Genomic DNA, 22229 nt, shown 5'->3' on the forward strand with positions numbered 1-22229 from the left:
ACCACTGCCCTATACCCTCTGGCAAGATTACTGGCCAGCAGCAGGCTACCAATTAATGAGACAGTCAATTCATTTCCAAGGAGGGCTTGGGGTGGGGAGGGGCCTCTTGCAAGTTCTTAGAGCTTCCATCCTTTACTCTCCCTCAGCTCTAGAAAAAAAGCAGCTTCTTGCAATGGCTATTTCCATATTGCTTAGAGACCTCATTTACCCTTTAGTAGTTAACCACAGTTAACTTTTTGCTAGTTAATAATTCATTATGTTAAATTTTTCTTGTTCAAATTATTGTGTGGTTTTTGCCTCTTGAATGGATCCTGTCTGGCACATAAAGGAATAAAAGGGCTCAAACAAATATGAGAAGCCTGAAAAAGCACATTTGCCCATAGCACTATCAAATGCCAATTAAAAATGAAAAGATATGGAGAAACCAAGATGGCGGCATATGTAAACACCGGAGATTGCTGCTTCTCACAACCACTTCAAAAATACAACTAAAAGACGGAACAGACATCATCCAGAAACACAGGAAGGTTGGCTGAGTGGAAATTCTACAACTAGAAGGAAGGAGAAAAGCATACCAAGACTCAGAGGAGGTGCAGTGCGGAAGTAAAATACAGAGGTACAGAGGCGCATGCGGAGAGGGCTGGTGGCTGAGGACACAGTTCTCTTTTTCAATCGGGAGGGAGTCTCAAGTTCTGAGCTCCAGTTCCAGGCGAGTCTCTGGGGACCCAGATTCATACGGGAGAAACTGGACTGTATGGCATCGGTCAGAACTCAAGGGCAGCTTTCTCTCCAGGGTGCTTGCAGCAATTGCCAGGACACTGAGAAGCAGGGCCTCTGAGGGCAGGACTAAGAGAAGCCATAACTGCTCGCTCGCCCTGTTGATCCCCTGGGATCCTGCCCCGCCCAAGCCATGCACAGAGGCTTTTGCATATGAAAGGTCTGGCCCTTTGCAATCTGATAATTACCTAACAAACTGCAGCTGGCCCAAGGCCCCAGGGCAACTTGCATTGCATTACAGCTGGCTTCTGCTGGATAGCCTCAGGCAGAGGCTAGATTAGCACCTCCTTTGAGATCCAGGAGCCAGTGTGCCCTGTGGTCAGAGTGGGACCATCCAGATTGCAGCTCCTCGGATCCATAAAGGACACATTCAAGGGGCAGACTCAGTGAGCACCAAAGCCCCATTGAAGCAAGTCTTGCCCCGGAGGGGTGTCTCCAGCACAGAAGTTCTCCCACTGCAGACACAGCTGATTCTCACAGCCAATTGGCCTGGAGGTCAATCCCTCCCAGTGTTACCTACAACAATCAAGGCTTAACTACAACAAGACTGTGCACAAAGCCCACAAAGGGATGCACCAAGAGTGTCCACCTCAGGTAATTGGGGAGGCTGAGCCACTGGGCCCTATAGGACACCTAGCACAGAAAGCCACTCTATCAACACAGGGAAGCATAAAAAATGCGGAGACAAAGAAACAGGACACAAATGACAGAAATGGAGGAAAGCAAACTACTGGATATAGAGTTCAAAACCACACTTTTAAGGTTTTTCAAGAATTTTCTAGAAACTGCTGATAAACTTAATGAGACCCTCAAGAAATCTAGTGAGACCCTCGAGGTTGTGATAAAGGACCAACTAGAAATTAAGCATACACTGACTGAAATAAAGAATATTATACAGACTCCCAGCAGCAGACTAGAGGATCCCAAGAATCAAGTCAAAGATTTGAAATATGAAGAAGCAAAAAACACCCAACCGGAAAAGCAAAATGAAAAAAGAATCCGAAAATACGAAGATAGTCTAAGGAGTCTCTGGGACAGCTTCAAGCATACCAACATCCGAATTATAGGGCTGCCAGAAGAGAGAGAGCAGGATATTGAAAACCTATTTGAAGAAATCATGACAGAAAACTTCCCCTACCTGGTGAAAGAAATAGACTTACAAGTCCAGCAAGCGCAGAGAACCCCAAACAAAAGGAATCCAAAGAGGACCACACCAAGACACATCATAATTAAAATGTCAAGAGCAAAAGACAAAGAGAGAATCTTAAAAGCAGCAAGAGAAAGACAGTCAGTTATGTACAAGGGAGTACCCATACGACTGTCAGCTGATTTCTCAACAGAAACTTTGCAGGCCAGAAGGGAGTGGCAAGAAATATTCAAAGTGATGAATACCAAGAACCTACAACCAAGATTACTTTATCCAGCAAAGCTATCATTCAGATTTGAAGGTTAGATAAAGAGCTTCACAGATAAGGAAAAGCTAAAGGAGTTCATTACCACTAAACCAGTATTATATGAAATGCTGATAGGTATCTTTTAAGAAGAGGAAGATACAAATTATAAACAACAAATACATATCCATCAACAAGTGAATCTAAAAATCAAGTGAATAAATAATCTGATGATCAGAATAAACTGGTGATTATAATAGAATCAGGGGCATAGAAAGGGAGTGGACTGTCTATTCTTGCGGGGGGGGGGGGGGGGAGCGGGGAGATGCGGGAAGAGACTGGACAAAAATTGTGCACCTATGGATGAGGACGAGGCGGGGGCGGAGTGTGGGGTGAGAACTGGGTGGATGGGAGCTATTGGGGAAAAAAGAGGAACAACTATAATAATCTGAACAATAAAGATTTAATTTTAAAAAAATGAAAAGAAATGGAAAGAGATACATATTTAAAGATTCAATAAACAAAAACTGCCATATCAATCTCATTCAAAATCTCTATTTTGTCTAATCCCATTTCTTAGAAAACATTTTTTATCTTCTTTGGTGTGTGTGTGTGTTTTTTAATATCCCAACATTCTCCTTCCTTAAAGAGCTGTCATTCCTTTTCAGGCCTGCAAGTGTGGAACCTGATCAATATAAAAAGAATGGGAGTGCAGAGTACAGCGGACATCTTTTAGTCAGCTTTCACCTCTTCCTTTTGGAACTGTTCCTTCCCCACTCCTAGAACTTTAGGAATTCTTTAAAGTTGTGATCTACTCAGTACACAGTGGAAAAATCCCTATATTTGCTTATGTTATCAAGAAGTCTACACTTGCCCAGCTGGTTTTGCTCAGTGGATATAGTGTGGGCCTGCGGACTGAAGGGTCTCGGGTTCAATTCCATCAAGGGCACATGCCTAGGTTGCAGGCTCCATCCCCAGTGGGGCGCTTGCAGAGGGCAGCCAATCAATGATTCTCTCTCATCATTGATGTTTACATCTCTCTCTCCCTCTCCCTTCCTCTCTGAAATCAATAAAAATATATTTTTTTTAAAAAAGAAGTCTACACTTAAACCAAAGAGCCCATATACATGCTAGCAGACTGACTTACATTCCTTATTTTCCTATCTGTAAACTGGGGGATCTCAGATCGCTCCAGCTCTAGCCTTCTGCAGTTTTAACAACAGGACAAGTCCCAGCAGATGTGGTCTGCTTGCTCTGGAATTCTCTGTAACATCTTCACCATTACCAGTCAGTACCCATATACCTTATGCACAAATGGTGGAACTGAGAGATGTTATTAAAGCCTTCTATTTAGGTATAAAATGTCAAGCCTCCTGTTTGCCACTTATTACAGCTCAGCGATATTATTTTGGTAACAGCGTCACCAGCCTCTCTGCTATGGTGCTGAGCATAAATAGAACATGAACATTTCCAGGAATTGTCAACTTGGCACTTCTTATAAGGAGTTAAGATTTCTTTTATAACATTAACAAAAAATAAAGCCTAAAACTAAAACCTGCCCCAAACTTCTAGAGGTTATATTTCCTTCTCAATTAAAATTTACTGTTTGGAAAAGTACAGTACTCTTTTTTTTCTCTGGGGGCAAAAGTCCTCCAAAGAATCATATGCTGCTCAAACTAAAGAACAAGTATAAACACAGCTGCCTATTAAAATTAAGCAAAAGCAAACATTCCTGCAGCTAGCTATAACAACAGCCTGCAAGTCTGAACTGCACCCATAAAAAAAGAGAAAGCTACCTTGCGAAGTGTATGATTAAACTCCCAGGCTGCACCACCAGAAAAGCTGGTTATTGGAACTGTTGATAGCAGGATTTAAGAGCTGTAAAAGTGGAACCCGATTCACAGTATCAGGAGAGCCGACACCATGTGTCTCCTGATCACAGCCAAGAAAATTTAGCCTTTTTTTACTCTCAAGGTATCAAGATGGGATGGGAGCAACCTGGGGGCTCTGCTCCTCGACCCCATATGGCCTCACATTAGACCTTCCCAGCAAAAAATAAAAAAAATTAAATTAAAACAGATAAAGTAAGATGGGGAAGAGAGAGGTACCAACCAGGAATTAGTCTTCTGACAATAAGCAGGAAAGAGAAAGACAGAAAAGCCCCTAGTGCTGTGCGTCTCGGAGAGACTGGAGTAGGAGAGGGCATGGCGCTGATAAATGTTGGGCTCTGGTGCAGCCACAAGTAATCAGAATTAGGAAGGAAAGAAAAACTAATTTTGAGAATTTGTTTTTATAGGCTATGAATTATCAGGCTTTGACATTTAAGTGCCTGGATTCCACATTTATGACCTTGAGCAAATGACTTAACAACTTTGTACCTCCATCTTCTTATCTATGCAATAAGGGTAACTGTCAGGATTACATAAATTAATAAATGCCAAGGACCTGGAACAGTGCCTGACACAGAGTAAGTATTTTACTGATATTATTTGAGGTTCTTTGTGAGACACAGGAAATACTAAAATTCATTTTTAATTACAAACAGATTGTCTGACCAACCCACAGACAGAGGGACTAAGCTGGTCCTAGTCTTCCCTGCTGGCCTTCCCCTTGGGCCATTTGTCTCTCATCCGTCCTCGAGCCTTCTTCAGCTCACTTTGTATCTGAGAGCAGCATCCACCTCATTCTCCACTGGCAGTTTCTGTCTCCATTTGGACATAGCTTGATCTACAGAGCACAGAGTATTGTGGATGGTTTTTAATTTCCAAACATTGCGAAGAAATGATGAAAATAATTCCCCAAATCCAAATTCACCAGCTAATAAAAAACCCTCTGATCAAATTCGTTCTATGTATGAATGTATTCCCCTAGAGCTCTAACGCATTTTAAGGTTGATGTTAGAGTGACACCTGTATGGGGTCTAAGATTCTGGAATATTCTTAAGCAACAATGTTCAAGATATTCAGAGAATTAGAAACATCAGTGATTATAGATTTAAAACAAAACTCTATATCCTTCTACATCTCCATTCCTACCACCCTTCCACCTCCTCCCCTGCAAAACCAAGAACAGCTCTTCAAGTAAGTGTACAGCTTTGGGAGGTCCATACTTAGGGAGCAATAAGGAGAAAGAAGCCATGCACCTAATCGGCGGGTCCAAAAACAAGATGCTCAAACCTGGCTTTCCTGTAAAATAACCTATTAGGGCATTTGTGCATGTGCATGGGTATATGTGCATGTGAGAGTGTGTGTGTGTATCTTTAATACCACTGCCCATACCCCACCTCCACAGATTTTGGCATGAATTGACCTTGGTAAAATCTGGGGATAAGCAGTTTTTTAAAAGCCAAAGTTGAAGCTAAATCAACCTCTTATGGTCAGTAAGGTGACTGATGTAGCCAAATGACCCATACAGCCACAGGAGAGAGAAAAAAAGTCACAGTGATAATTTCTAAGAGAAAAGAACAATAAATTCACTTTTTAAAGTGAGATGGATATATCCCTGCTGGGGAGAGAACTGTCACATGGTTTGCTATTCCTAGAAAGAGCTGCAATTAGCTGCCAACAGATGCATTATTTCATCAGTCCCGTAAATACTCAATAAAATTCTTCCTTTATGTCAGCCTTGGAGGGGGAAGAGGGAGAGGGGGCAGGAAATCTTTTGATGAAATGCAGTACTGAACTATCAAAATTTTCTTTTAAATAATTAAAATTAGCATTAATTAAAATAAAATACTTTAGTAAAATCTTATTCTAAAATACCTCTAAAAGCCCTTGAAATTTTTCTTCTTAAAAGTAAATCAAACCATTAGCACCATTTTTTACAAAGCTAATTTCCACTATTAACACTACAGCATATACAATTCCATTTCAAACCCAGTGGGGAGCCAAGATTGCATAGCAGAAAAGGTCGTAAATCAAGAATCGGGAGGCCTGGATTCCAGTGCCGGCAACAAATAAGTAGCTATGTGATCGTGGCTAAGTGTTGACTTTATCTCCCTAGGACTTGGTTTTCTCAGAAAACTTAGATGAACTGTAAGTCCCTCCCAGTCTAAAAGTCTGGAATACCAGGATATGTCTTCATCTTGCTGACTTTGTTACACTAGCAAATTAATGTGTTTACAGTTTAGGTAGCCTAAAATTAACTCATTCTGGCAATTCTACTAATAAATTTAACCAGTTCCCAGCCACTATACATAAACTGAATGAGCAAAACAGTAAAAAAATAATAATTAAAAAAAACCCTTGAATATGGCCATCTCTTCTATCTGAGCTAGAGCTAGAGTCTTCCTTCCCCAACTATGCCATCCAGGCAATGGTTCCTGCCCCAAACTCCAGTCGCTCTTATTAAGTGAGAAAATAGATGAAAAGCAGCTTTATGTTTTAGGCCATAATCTCATACCATTATTATTTTCTTAGTATTTTTCTTTATGTTGAGTCATATTAACTTAAGTAAAAGTAACGTGGGTTTCTTTAGTAGATTTCTTTGATGAGAGAGAGAGAGGAAGAGAGAGAGAGAGAGAAAGAGAAAGAGAAACCAGGGGAGAGGGAAAAGATAGAGAAACATCAATGTGAGAGAGAAACATCGATAAGTTGCCTCCCATACACACTCCGACCAGGGAACAAATCCCCAACCTGGGTAATGCCCTGGCCAGGAATCAAACCCAAGACCATTAGATGCACGGGCTGATGCTCAACAATCTGAGCCAAACCAGCCAGGGCAAAGCAATGTGTTTTTTAAAGGAACTTCATAAATAGAAAACAGTTTTACTTGTCACAAATAGAAGAAAAATGTTAAATGGATATAAGAAAAAAAAAAGCAAAACAATTAAGTTTGAGCTAAATATTGCTGTCCAAAGAAGGCTTTAAGCATGAGGACCTTTTCTTCTATTAAAAAGAAAGCTGGCAGGTATCAAGCGAGATGTTTCAGAAATACTTGTACCAAACAGAGGCTTTCACCTGGCTATCAGTATTGAAAAAGAAAATGAATTTCTCACCATGTGATTCAATCCCATTCCACTTATCATCAAAAATCATTTTAAAAGCTACCAAGATCATGGCTCTGCGCGCATCTTACATTTTGGGAAACACAACAACAAATGGTTGCAACTGCACTGATGCTGACATGTGCTGTGATTCATCTCCAGGAGGAAGGTTCTTATCCCAGATGGGCCTGGGCTCCTGCCACACAGTCACCTGGGACTCCCACTATCTGAACTGCTCTTCCTCCTGTATCTACTCTGTGGCAGAATTTAGGTCTCTGCTGAACATCCCCTCATCAGAAAGGCTTGCTCTGACCTCGCCTAATAATATGCTAGGGCCTTCCTTACCACACACATACTGTTTTAGTTCACAGTACTATCATCACCTGATGTATAGTCATGTGCTGTTTAATGATGGGATATATTCTGAGAAATGGGTTGTGGTGGTTTTGTCATTTCATGAACAGCATAGAGTGCGCTTACACAAACCTAGATGGCATATCTTACACACGTTGGCTATATAGCACAGCCTATTTCTCCCAGGCTACAAACCTGTACAGCGTGTTATTGTACAAACAACATGAGATTTAATCAAGTACAAGAGAAAATTATGCAATCAAGAGATGTGGTAAACATGAGGTGCATGAACCTGCTGACAGCGTGACACAGCATACTATTGTACAGCACAATTTTTAAAAAAATATATTTTATTGATTTTTTACAGAGAGGAAGGGAGAGGGACAGAGAGTTAGAAATATCAATGAGAGAGAAACATCGATCAGCTGCCTCCTGCACACTCCCCACTGGGGATGTGCCCGCAACCAAGGTACATGCCGTTGGCCAGAATCGAACCTGGGACCCTTGAGTCTATAGGCCGAGGCTCTATCCACTGAGCCAAACCAGTTAGGGCCAGCAGAATTTTTTTTAATTAGTAGGAAGATTACATGCTAAAAGAATGAGAAAAGTACAGTAACATATTTATTATCACGTGTTATATACTGTACATAATTATATGTGCTATCCTTTTATAGAACAGGTAGCAGTAGGTTGACACCAGCATCACCACCAACACCTGAGTAATGTGCTGCTGTATGACATTATGACAACTATGACAACACTGGCAATAGGAATTTTTCAGCTCCTTCATAAGCTTATGAAACCACCATCGTAAATGCAATCAGCCATTGACGAAAAGGTTGTTAAGTGGCACATGACTGTATTATTTATTCATCTGCTTGCTCTCTGTCCCCATTGAACTGTAGAGTATAGTGAGCACAAAAGAGTAGGGGCTTTGTTTATTATAATATCCCTAGCACCTAATGTCTGGCACATGGTCAATACTCATTATTTGCCGAACGAACAAATGAATCCCCTCAGTTGATCCGGAGGTCCTTCATGTGTCTTTTTTACCTAGTACCTGGCACCTCACTGGTCCTCAGGAAGATATGATAATCATGCCGAGGATACACAGAAATCTGTAGACTCTGCCCTTACCATAAGAAGGGGTCCTGCTATGGATGCTCTCCCATCATTCCCTCTCTAGTACACACAATGCTATGAAGTAAACTCTACTCAGCTACAGAAGTACTTGGATAGACCACAAGCTAGATAAACTGAGATCAACACTGAACTTATACAGAGTATGGACAAGACATGGTATGACTGGAAAATCCCAGGCTAGAAATCTAATAAACCTATAACAATGCCTAAAATTTTTGCTCAGTAACTTCAGATGCATCCAAGTATATATGTGAGAGCCAAAGTGCATCTGAAGACAGTGACCAATGTAGCTATGTATACATGATCAGGCAACGTCAGCTCCAAAAGGGACAGGCTGAGCCCTGGAGATGGTAAGTAGAAGAAAAACAGGCCAGCCCTGCATCTTGTTCCAGTGAGGGCAGCCAAGGAGTCTGGGGCACAGGGTTCATGGCAAAGACCAGCTCAAGCTCAGACAAGGTTGAAACAAATGTCACCCCAGGACAGCCACTCCAGCAGGCTAAAGAACTGAGGCATCTGATGCTAACATAGGAGGTACAGAGCTGTGTTCCAAGATATCCTTGCCAGTGGCTAAGAGAATATGAAGCAGGAATCTAGCTTAGAAAGGAGGAAAATAACTCCCAAACCTAAAGGAAAACAGGGTAAAGGCAGGGTTGCCAGGCTGACAGTTACATGAGAATCATGACAGAAACCCAGTCCCACAGCCAAGGCCAACACAATGGAACAGGAAGCCCTTGGGCCCAGAAGTCACTCCTATCATCACTTAGGCTGACCTACCAACAACTGAGACAGGGGGCTGCCCATAAACCTCCTCTGTAAATCCAGATTAGCTCAGGCACTGGAGAGAGGCTGCAGTGTAGACAGAGCCCATGAGTAGTGGGAAGGCTGAGTAGTGGGAAGGCAGACAGGCAGGCCCACGCTGCCTTCACCCAAATTCAGCATTATACTCATCTCCTAAATGACCTGACAGGTGCCCAGAGATGACTTTCAGCTGATCTAGTGTCTACTGGCCAGAAAGGGACACACTGTCAAGTGTTCCTGCCACGGTGCCAAGCTGGATTACGTCATTTTACAGCCAGAATTCCTCTTTTAAAATACATGAGTCCTTATAGGGTGAGAAAAACACAAAATCAATTTTCTATTAACATCTTAGAGTTTTATTAACAGAGATAGGGAGACCAGTCATCTAGGCAGATTCTAAGAGAATCAAAGGTTTAATTCCAGAACATAAATAAAAAGAACTAAGTAGGATCACCAAATAAGGCCTTTGAGGCAGCTCAAAATTCAACTAATAAAGGAGAAACCAAGAATCTCTGAGAAGACCATAAAAGAAAACTTTTTAATAAAATAAAATCAGCTCATTGTTGGAGAAAGACTCACCTCTTGGCCAAGGAGAAAACCATTCTTTTCTATACAAATTAGTTAATAATTACAACCAAAATTATTATAAAAGGTCAGAAGAGGTTGATGTATATACATACATATACAAGCACCACATTTTCCTACAGCCTAGTTCTTCAAAATTCAAAATGTCTTTACAAAAATGTTAAATGGACTATTTTAAAGCTCATTAAAATTACTCTGTTACAACACTGAAGAAACACTGAGGTCCTGGGAAATAGGCCTCTGGGATCATTCACATTTTTATAGGGACGTTAAATTGAAAGCACTTTAATTTTAATTTTTTTCTAAGACTGAAAAAAAAATTTCAATTAAGTCCCAATTTAATTTTAGAACTAAAATACTGCCATCAAATTAATTCATTTAAACACAAAGTTAAAGGTCTCAAAAAGAGGAGGTTGTTAACTAACAACTCCTTTAAAATAATATCATTTCCTCCATCCCTTACATATACATATAAAATTATGGCATAGTGAATTTTCTATAATGTATATGGATTTTTAAAGTGACTATGAAATGGAAACCTATAAAGTGAAAAAGAAAATTATAAACTCCAAATTCAGGGTTTATCAGTGAGTAGGGGCTGAGGATAAGCGAGGGTTGAAGAGGAGCACCCAGAAGTCCTCAAAGGCAATGGTAGTGTCTTTTTTTAACAGTGATGAGGATAAGGATGTTCACTGCACCATTATTCTCCATACCTTATTTATATTTTGTAATCTTATTTAAAATGTTGAATAATTAACAATAATTATTTAGAAAGTGAGTTTATGTAATTGTCACTGTAGGCAGTAGATAGAGGCATATGTAAATCAAACTCTCTTCAGAATATTTTTTCAATCGTAGTGTGACTCAACAAGAAAACAAGAGTACTTAATTTGTGCAGTAGTCAACCTATCACCGCATTTGACCACTTCCACATAATTACACAAACTAACATTATTTTTCTAAACTTCAACACAGACACACTAGATTTTTCCCACTCTACACTGTTTCCTTCTGTTTACTTAAACACACACACACACACACACACACAAAACTGCTTTTCCCTCAACTTCTCTGTAACTTTCACCATTTGTTTTTTAAAAATCTTAATTTTTTTCTTGTTCTCTGAATGAATCTGAAGAAATGACAATGAGGTCATACCTCTATTAAAAATATACAACAGTACTATTTACATCACCCAAAACGATTAGAAAATTAAAGTAAATATTTTGGTTGGAACAGACTTTCAGTTTGCCTGTTTTGCTGTTTTCAACTATGTGTTGCCAAGAGGAACCTCTACGTCAAATACCAGGAAAAGACACTGGATACCCTAATATTTTTTTAACATCTCCCCAATTCTATATTATTTATTCTGCTCTCAATACAGTGGTAGAAATGTCTTAGATACTTTAATTAGGCTTTGCACCTAAAGTATTTAATTTGGTAAAGACAATCCAACTTGAGGATTCCTGTGGTCTTTAAAGGCCAGCTATTTTCAGTACTTCAAAAAGCATAAAATATACATTTGCCTGTAATTTGGTCATGCAAGGAAATGAAAATATTTTTTTTTTACACTGGGATTTTACTAGGCCTTCCCAAGTTAACTGGTCATCTCACGATGATCAGATATTCAGACATATGGCATTAATAAAAATAGAAAAATTAATCATGAGTATTTACTAAATGTGGTCTGGAAAAATCATTCAAAATATGAGGTCCACAAGGCAAAAACAATAGAAGTGGTCTTTTATTACTGGTGTTTGCTTTTTAGCCAGATATACTGCTATTTTAAAAACAATAATAACAAAGGCTAGGGACCACTGACTTGGAGAAATTCTGACTATTACTACTATTGAAAACTCCAGAGAATGTTGATTTCCTAACTGTTAAAAATTTACAAGTCAACTTTTAATTAATTTTTTTTTGGCAGTTCAGTTCTCTGCTCCTCAATTTTTGTAAACAGCATAAATCATGGGAGCTGTTAAGAAGAACAAGTATTTCATATCACATCTTCCTGCTAAAAGCCAGATAAATGGCACTAGAGCTATTTCTATTTTCCATAGCTCCCAACTTGCTTAAAAAACGAGACCCAGCCGAAACCGGTTTGGCTCAGTGGATAGAGCGTCGGCCTGCAGACTGAAAGGTCCCAGGTTCGATTCCGGTCAAGGGCATGTACCTGGGTTGCGGGCACATCCCCAGTAGGAGATGTGCAGGAGGCAGCTGATCGATGTTTCTCTCTCATCGATGTTTCTAACTCTCTATCTCTCTCCCTTCCTCTCTGTAAAAAATCAATAAAATATATTAAAAAAAAACAAAAACAAAAAAAACGAGACCCTGTACTAACTACTACCCTTACAAGTTAATACTCTGGGTGTTTGAACAAAACCAAAAAGGATGACTTTAAATCAATAACCTTTAAACACAAATTAAGCCAGCCTTCCAAACAATCCCTTCTGGCCATCTAGGCCAGGCCAGGGAGCAGGTGCAGGGCATGCCTTCCTAGAGGCTGCCTCCCCCTTCAGGAATCTGACCTTTTCCAGCAAGCAGCGCTGGCACCCCATGAAGCAGTTATCAGGAGGCCTGGCGCTGCTCTCCCATCTGCACTTTCCACATGGCTCCTGATGCCAAGGGCCGAGATATGGCCTGGCTCTCCGATGAGAACATGTCTCCCAAGTGACTTGCCAAGTTTCCCTGGAAGCATTTCTACATATATTCTCTGAGCTCCCTCATCACCCTCTCAATCATGGTTCATTCTTCCTTCCTTCCCAGCGCTTCCTAATGCCACCTCTTCATCCCATCCTTGTCACGCCATGTCTTCAGTTTAAGCTCCTTACCCACTTTTGGGAGCTGCTGATCCCCTCCTAGCCTAAAACCTCAACTTCAAATCCAAAGGCCATAGTTCAACAATTTGGGAGCTGGTCTGAAATTATCTTGTTGAGGCCTACCTGCAGGCAGCTCGGTTATGGCTTCTTCTCTTGCCTTCTCCAGCTTCTCCCTGACCCAAGGAAATTCCTGCAGGGAATCGAGGAATGCATCAAATGCTTTAGGACCTCTGGAAGGTAGGATATCCAGCAGCAGCATTGTTTTCCGGAGGCCTGTGGTTTGAGCTTTGATTTCTTGAACGTGGTTTTCCGTCAAGACCCCTTCCTGGTAAAGATACTGAAGAACCAGTCCCTCCACCAGAACCTCTGCACCCAGCTCCAGGCGAAGGGAGCGAAGCACTTGCTTGTCTCTAGCCTCCATTTCCCCCTGGGGAGAAACAAAACTGAAGTTCAGGGGACAGGAGTGATGCACCCGAAAGCTACTCTCCTGCAATATAAGCTCCTTAAGGAAATGGACACCCATTCAACCCTAGCAGAGTGCCAGACCACGGTGCTGAACACGGGGCTGTGCTAATTAATTCACCTCATTCATTTCAAGTGTTTCTGAACATGCATCATCTACACTGAGCATGCATCATCTATTCTGTTCTTGCTTCCCACACAAGGGGGTCAATTCCTCCATCTATTATGAGATTTGGAAAAAAGAGGGCCAGAGACCCTGCTTAAAAAGCAACTTTTATTCGAGTATTACAGAGCGACGTCTCATTCAACATTGCGGAGAAGAAACAGTGGTTCTGTTCTAACATTGCCTTCTGCAGAACTGCCCCGCCACTGCAGGAACTGCCCGTGCGCTGCAGCTGCCCTTTGGATCGCGGGCATTGGCAGGACCTGATCAGCCATGGGCTGGGGACCAGCAGGTACCATAAGCTGAAGGAGCTCTTACCCCAGGCAGCGGTTCTCAACCTGTGGGTCGAGACCCCTTTGGCGGTCAAACAACCCTTTCACAGGGGTCGCCCAAGACCATCCTGCATATCAGATATTTACATTACCATTCATAAGAGTAGCAACATTACAGTAATGAAGTAGCAACGAAAATAATTTTATGGTTGGGGGTCACCACAACATGAGGAACTGTATTTAAAGGGCCAGAAGGTTGAGAACCACTGCCTAGACCCTAGGAGAAAAGGCTTATGCACCATCACCTTCAAGAAAAACATGTAAGGTTTGTGTCCCGTCTACTGCAAAACGTGTATGTAGTCAGAGATTCCATCCCTTCCCTCGAAGCATTCAGAGTCGCCCTCGCGACCCTGCCAGGACCACACGTGCAGGGGACATTCAAGGGGATTTCTTTTTCTGTAAAAAAAAAAACATGTCCACAGGCGGGTCCTGGTCCGCAGCCACGCGCGGTTTGAAGGCATGTTGCCAAGACGACTGCACAGAGAGCCGAGGGGTGTGGTGTCGGTGGCTCGGACACCACAGAAGGGAACCGGCCGACCCGAGTCCGGGCAGGTGAGGGGGCGTGCGCTTCCGGCTGCGCCCGAGGAATGTCTTTCTGTCCCCGTCTCGGCAGCTGACGCCCTGGGGCATCACGAACAAGGGGGCTGCGAGAGATTTTTCGGGGCCACCGGAGCCGCTAAAAAGAGAGGACTTGGAACAACCTTCAGAGCGGGACCCCGGGCACCCCCATCGCCACCCTAACCGGCCTGGCTCGGGTCGCCGCGGGGCGGGGAGGCCCCGGGCCGCAGGCGCGGGGCGCGGGCCCTGGAGAAAAGAGGGATACGGCCTCCTGGTTTCCTGCTACTTACGTCTGCGAACACGTATCTTAAAAAAATAAATAAATAAAACTGCCACCGGAATCCAGGCTGTCAGGGAACCTGTACCATAAGCACCATCGTTATTGAAGGCGAAAACGCGGACCAGGAAGTGCGGTCGCCATCTTTGTTGAGGGCAAACACAGGAAGTGCTGCAGCCATCTTTATTGTGGGCTCAAGTGTCGGGCTGAAGTCTCTTCCGCCATGTTTGCTGTGGGTAAATAACAGCAGCTTAGAGGGGTTATCTAAGAACAAAATACTGTGATTGGATAATTGCGTTTTTAGCACAGTAAGTACTCTTCGGCCTTGCACACGATTGAAGTAATAGTCAGGTCTCATAAGTCATTTTATCCCCAAGGCTCTCCAAGACCACTCTATTTAAAATTGCAACATCCATCTCCTGCACTCCCACCCCCTTTACCAACTTTATCTGTAGCATTCAAACATCTTACTGAATCTTACACTTAATCATTTATTTATCATCTGTTTCCCTCCAGATAAAATGCAAGGTCATTTCTTTATATCACAGGGTTCCTGCCCATAAAGCATTTACAAGTCAATCAATCCGGATTCAGTGCAATAATCAGCTTGCTACACTAGGCAGAAGGGGATTTGTCTGGGCAATCTGGGAACATTCACAATCACTGGGGAGGCTGGAGAAGGTCTAGCATCCAAGCATAACTCCCCAAATAACACTGACAAACTGGCTCATGGACACAATCAGGAAGGTAGCATCAAGAAACTACTACTCCATAGTTCCAGTCTTCTCAACACTGACAGAGTAAGTGACTGCTGCAGGAAAACCAAGGTCTCCACAGCTGTATTTGCCGGCAGCATCAAAACAGAACCTGTACGTCTTAGTTTTGATGTATGTGATCCGCATGCAGAACATTAGCAAGTAAAGGTATCTGGGACATGTAGTTTGAGTTTTCCAGCTTCTGAAGCACAGAAAGGTATGCAAAAAAGAGAGAGGGGCTGACACTGGGGGCAGATCTGCCGAGCTCACCACATTTTAAATTTGGAAACCAAGACAAATACATGATCCAAATATAAAGAAATATAAGAATGTTAAATTGAGGGCCCTTCCTCAAATTTCTTTATGACATGAGGCAGTCATTCAACAAACACATTTATTGATTCACTTTTCAATAAATCATATGGTATATACAGAAAGTTGTACATACTGCTGAAAATTAGTTGACAGTATCAAAAAGAAACCCTTAACTATCGGTAGTTCCATAGAGGTTTTCACAACCAACACCTCTAGTGGAAGATGAAAATATCTTTGTAAGCAAATTAATGGAGAGCAATTCTAAATCTCACTCCTCAAAACCTCCTAATCTTTGTAACCAGATTAAAGTATTATACCAATCTACCATTTTACATTGGTGGCAGGTATTAGTTTTATAACTAGCATTTTACATATGTGAAGAATGTGGAGTCAAAGTGGCCAAGTGTCTTAGCCAAAATCTCAGTTAATATATAGCAAAACCTGAACTCTAACCAGTTCTCTCTGGTTTCATGCTCTTTCCAGTACACCACACAGCCTTGTATGGTGAAAAGTCTGTTGTTCTAATGACAGCCCAAAATATTGACAGATCATTCCAGTGCCACTTCCCACTCTTGATACTCTTAAGTCCAGGTAGTCTCTTAACCCTTGCCCTCTTCTTTTGTCCTGGAATCGCTGTCCTTCCCTGAGCAAGATTTCCTTTGTGTGAGGATAGGCATTAGCAACATTCTCTGTCTTCATACAGGTAAAGTACAGACCTCTTGCAATACTGCCAATAGCTAAGGTTACTGAGGGAGGAAAAGTGTGTATTTTTTCCAACTGCAAAGTAAACTTTAGTAATTTTCAAACATACAGTAAAGTTAAAACAAATAGCACAAATGCACTCATATAAAAACTACCTAGCTTAAAACACTTCTTGATGGCTTGGTGCACTTGGAAAGGCTTTAGACATTGATGATGACATCCAAGAGAAAGCAAAGTTCCAGCATGAGTTCCATGAGAATTCACAGAACAGAAGAAAAGAGAATAAGAAACAACATGAGAAGAATTAGTGCAGGAGCTAAGGGGCATGGAGTCCTATGGTGAAAAACCTGAGAGGTTAGCATTAAAGATCTGGATTAAGTTCATAAGGTGAAGTCCTTGGCCATCAAAATCCTCTTTCTATGGAAAATTTAAATAAGCAGACATGCTGCTTCCTAAGCAACCAGGCTAGCTCTCTGATTGATTAGCTAGCTGCCATCAATCAGCCTATTGGGAGGACCACCACCCATTCTAGTATACAATGATACTTCTGAGCATCAACTAATGGTTCACCTTCACTTACATAAATATCTAAGGACAGCAGGCCCAGCAGGAGTCCACAATAGATCAGAATCACTATCACAGGTGGCTACTCCTCCATTCTGTCCAGTCCCTCTCTGTCGACGGAACTTTGCACCCACAGAGGATTAAGCACCTGTTACCCAGTGGTAATCAATCCATTTTCAGGAAGGACAGATATTTTCATTTTTCTCTCTCCCCTATCATGTTTACTTACATCAAGATATATCCATTGCAAGATTGCAAAAGAAAGTGTCAAAAAGCTAGAAGAGCAAGTGTAATATTTTTCTCTCTTTCAGTTTGGCCTTTAGCTTTGCAACCTTCAGAACAAAACCCAAAGGAATTGGATATTTTTGTTTTTTCCAGCTTCATAGATGTGGAAATTAAGCCATGGAGGAAAACAGATTCATTTCAAGAGTACTTGAAACAGATACAGAAATAGGATATGAATGAAGTCACAAAGAAACTTCAATAAATTCCAAAAATATCAACAGCATACAAACTATGTACTCTACCATTTTACAATGAAATGGGAAATTTTAACAAAAGGAAAGCTTTCACAAATTCCATAAGTTTGGAAACTAAATAAATCAGCTCTTAAACTCTTGAGAGGAAAAAAAGTCACACATTTCTACTGGTACATCCATATAGAAAATAGGATGGAGATTACTCAAAAAATTAAAAATAGAATTATCAAATAATCCAGTAATCCCACTTCTGGGTGTAGATTGAAAGGAAATGAAATCAGTACAGTGGGGCCTTGACTTACGAGTGTCCCGACTAATGAGTTTTTCGAGATACGAGCCATCTCTCGGCCGATTTTTTGCTTTGAGTTGCGAGCTAAAATTCGGGTTATGAGCCAGCTTCAGATACCCCACCGCTAGTTGGCACAGCGAACGTCACAGTGAATGCCACAACATCAGCCCAGCATCACGTGTCTCACTCGTTCACTTTAATATTTGACATACGAGTAATTTGAGTTACAAGCTCCATCACGGAACGAATTAAACTCGTAAGTCAAGGCCTCACTGTATTTCAAAGAGATATCTGCACTGCCGTGTACACTACAGCATTATACACAGCACTGCAACCTAAGTGTCCATCAATGGATGAAAGGATAGAATATATATATATATATAATTCAGCCTTAAAAAGAAAAGGAAAGCACACCTATTAGAATTGCCAAAATCCAGAACTTTGACAACATCAAATGCTGATGAGGCTATGAAGCAACGGGAACTCTCATTCATTGCTGATGGGAATGCAAAACGGTACAGCCACTTTGGAAGACAGTTTGGCAGGAAGAGACCAGCGTATCAGGAGAGATGATCTGCCTTCAGATGGGTAGGCTCAATATTGTAAAGATGTCAGTTCTCCTCAAATCAATCTATAACTTCAGTAAATTAATCTCTAAATCCAAGAGGATTATTTATGAAACTAGATGACCAAGTTCATCTAGAAGAGAAGACAAGGAAGAAGAGCCAAAACAATAATCAAAATAAATGACAAAGACAGGGAGCCTGCCTTTAATACCTCCCAGGTATTAAAGCAAACTGTGCATTCACAATAAGAAAATCGAGGGCATCTGCACCTTTACTGCTCTCACAGCCAATGCTTGCCTGTGTCAGGCACTGCTAGGAACAGCTTTTTCTGTCCTGACCCATTTGATTCTCATGTGAATCCCACTTTACAGCTGCTATAATCCCCAGATACAGAAGCGGAAGCACCCAGGAGCGAAGTAACTAGATCAGGCCCTAAGTGTTCTAAGCAGTTTACATCCAATATCTCACTTAAACCTTCACAACGACCCCATGCAATAGGCACTATTACTAATTCAGTCAAGCTATCATGCATTAATACTGTGTGAAATGTTATGCCATGGCAGTAAAGAAGGTGGACTGAGCTTTAATGGGTCCAAGACTCATCAAGTGAAAACAGGTTATGAAATGAAGCATATGTCATTTAAGAGAAATACAAGAAAATCGTATCCTGTGTACATGTGTATTTAGGGATGTAAGTGCTTAGAAAAGTATCTGGAAGGAAACCAAATGAGACCCACAGTGTTAGCTCTGCAGAGAGAAGAGGGATGGGGACTTTTGCTCTTCATATAGTTCAAGTACCTTTTCCTTCTTAAATAGTAAAATGTAACACACAGAAAAGTGCCCAAAACTTAAGCACCCACATTAAAACTTGTCATCAAACAGATGCCTGTGTGACCTCTCCCACAGAAGCAGAACACTGCCAGCCCCCAGAAGCCACCTGCCTGCCCTTCCCAACCTTAACCAAATCCCTGCCCTCAACCTGACTGCCACATCCTACTTAAAATTTTGATGTTTACCTCTTTGCATTTCTTTAATATCTATTAAAGATTATAAATATCGCCCTGACCGGTTTGGCTCAGTGGATAGAGCATCGGCCTGGGGACTGAAGGGTCCCGGGTTCGATTCCAGTCAAGGGCATGTACATTGGTTGGGGCCACATCCCCAGTAGGGGCTGTGCAGGAGGCAGCTGATCGATGTTTCTCTCTCATCGATGTTTCTGACTCTCTATCCCTCTCCTTTCCTCTCTGTAAAAAAATCAATAAAAAAAAATATTTTAAAAAATAAATAAATAAAAAGATTATAAACATCAATCTAGTTTCATTTTGCCTGTTTCCAAACTTTATGTAAACATATGCATTCTGATAAGCCTGACTTCTCTCACTCAACTTTATGACTTACTCATCATGTTGAGTCATTCATGCATTCTCATTGCTCTGTAGATTCTTACTCAATGCACTGAAACATGTTTTTCTAATGAAACAAGAACAGGATGATGTAAAACAGGTCAAGGTGCCAGCAGATTTGCTGTCTGGTGAGAGCCCACTTCCTGGTTCATAGATGACCATCTTCTTCCTTTGTCTTTTCACAGTGAAGGTGCTAAGAAGCTCTTTGGAGTCTTTTTTTTTTTTTTTTTTTTTAAATAAGGGCACTAATTTCATTGATGAGGGATCTACCCTCATGACTAAATCAATTCCCAAAGACCACTTCCCAATGCAATCACGTTGAGGGTTAGGTTTCACCATAGGAATTTGGGGGAGGGAGAGATACAAACATTCAGTCTATAAGGAAGCCCCAAACAGAAAATAATCCAAATGTCCATAGTTAGGAGAATGAAAAAGTCTATGTCCATACAATGGAGCACTACTCAGCAATGAGAATGGTATGTTCACGTTGTTAATAACGTATCAAGCTGAATACTCAAAACATGCATTTTAATGTAAGTTATATCTCAAATTTTAAAAAACTATATGCATATATTACTTTAATTACAAAATTAATTGTAAATAAATAAAAGCGTCCTAATTTTTTTTTTTTTTTTTAAAAAGACAGTTTGGAAGTTTCTTACAAAACTAAATATACTCTTATCATATAATCCAGCAATCATGCTCTGTGGTATTTATCTAAAGGAGATAAAAAGTTATGTACAAACAAAAGCCTGAACACAGATGTTTATATCAGCTTTATTCATAATTGCCAAATCTTGGAAGCAACCAAAATGGCCTTTAGTGGATGAATATATAAATATACTGTGGTACATCCAGACAATGGAATATTATTCATCCCTAAAAATAAATGAGCTATCAAGCATGAAAAGACATAGAGAGAATTTCAATGGATATTATTAAGTGAAAGAAGTCAATATGTATAATCCAAACTATCTGACATTCTGGAAAAAATAAAATCATGGAGATGGTAAAAAAGATCAGTCATTGCCTGGCAGTTGAGGGGAAAGTTCAATAGAGGGAAGGGGTACAGAGGATTTTTTAGGGCAGTGAAAATACTCTAAATGATATTATAATGATGCATACTTATCATGATGCGTTTGTCCAAATCCACAGAATACAACACCAAGAGTGAACCCTAAGGATAATTACGGACTTTGGTTGATTATAATGTGTTAATGTAGGTTCATCGATTTTAACAAATGTACTATTCTAGTGAGGGATTTTGATAATGGGAGAAGCTATGAATATGTGGGACAATGTGTCGAGGTCCAACCCCAGCAGGTCCAGGGGTTCCCCATAGCTGTGGACAGAGTCGGTGAAGAAGGAATGACACGGAGACAGCATTCAGTTGATCAGCAGCCTATCCAGGATCTCTAGCCAGGATCTCTAGCCAAGTTCTGTCTTTTATTGTCTTGTTACATCTGTATGTATACCAGCTGATTTTAATCCTGTCAATTTCTATTCCAAAAATTAGGGCGTTTTTTTTATCTCCATTCCAGGGGGTAAAGATTATGTAGCTTAAGGTGATTAACGTGTTCGTAGTTAAAGTAATTTAACTACCCTCCTGGCATTTAGTTAAGGGGTTTTATTCCCTCCCTAACTTCAGGGAAAAATCCCTACCTGGGGAAACAACCTTTCTCAGAGAGGTGACCTTGGTTAAAACACATAGCACCAAGACGATGAGCAAACATATTAAGAACAGTATGCCATATACACCAGGTCCCTTGAAACATGCTGTGCAGATGTTTCTTCCCTGCAGCGACTGTGTCAAGCAGCAAGGATGGACCGGCTTCCGGCAACAAAGGGCATATGGGAAATCTCTATATCTTCTCCTCTATTTTGCTATGAACCTTAAGCTGCTCTTAAAACATGAAACAAAAAGTCTTAACTAGAGCCTATGCTGGAGAAGTGGCCTCTGGAAAGATGTGGCTTTTATATGATCCCATCCAGATAGGGTAAGGAAAAGGGTGAAAGAGATAGAAACATCAATAATGAGAGAGAATCATGGATGGGCTGTGTCCTACAAGCCCCCTATTCAGGACCCAGCCAGCATCTCAGGTATGTGGCCTGACCAGGATTCCAACTGTGACCATAGACAGCCTGCCCACAGAATTATTTGAGTTGCTGAAAAATGAAACTCCTTCCTCTATATGCTTTCATAGATGACATGCAACATGTTGAGGAATGTTTGAGATAATTTTTCCAGAATTAATTTTGGGATCATTGCTCGTCAATGACCCTTACCTTAATTTACAACCCTGTTCAGTGATTAACAGGGCAGGTAATTCACCTTTTTCCAGGTAATGTGGGCTTTGATGGATTTATCATTCATTTTGGAATAAATTTTAAAAGATGAGTTTTATTTAGATTTTCACTTTTCAACTTTCCAGAAAAGTTAGATTATTTTTATTTCATATAGTTATAAAAATCAGACTTAAATTCCCAAACATTTTATAATTCAGGGAAACATC

The 22229-nt window shown here is 40.9% G+C and overlaps 1 protein-coding gene across 3 annotated transcripts in view; it reads right to left on the reverse strand.

The window, feature by feature from the left end:
* The window catches only part of CRADD (CASP2 and RIPK1 domain containing adaptor with death domain), a 175673-nt gene extending 160887 nt beyond the window's left edge, over positions 1-14786 (reverse strand). For 2 of the 3 annotated variants that reach the window (XM_070409584.1, XM_070409582.1), the window contains exons 1-3: positions 14657-14786; positions 14054-14204; positions 12975-13278 (exon numbers count right to left, since the gene is read on the reverse strand). In XM_070409584.1, coding sequence (XP_070265685.1) covers positions 12975-13278; positions 14054-14068 — 319 coding nt within the window. In that variant the 5' untranslated portion in view covers positions 14069-14204; positions 14657-14786. The remainder of the gene's footprint in view (positions 1-12974; positions 13279-14053; positions 14205-14656) is intronic. The other variant, XM_070409583.1, reaches the window with a different exon arrangement.
* Between the last annotated feature and the right edge of the window lie 7443 nt (positions 14787-22229).

The sequence above is a fragment of the Myotis yumanensis genome, unplaced genomic scaffold, assembly GCF_028538775.1.
Source record: "Myotis yumanensis isolate MYYU_CA2020_CCGP unplaced genomic scaffold, mMyoYum1.0.hap1 SCAF_3, whole genome shotgun sequence".
Classification (NCBI taxonomy): domain Eukaryota; kingdom Metazoa; phylum Chordata; class Mammalia; order Chiroptera; family Vespertilionidae; genus Myotis; species Myotis yumanensis.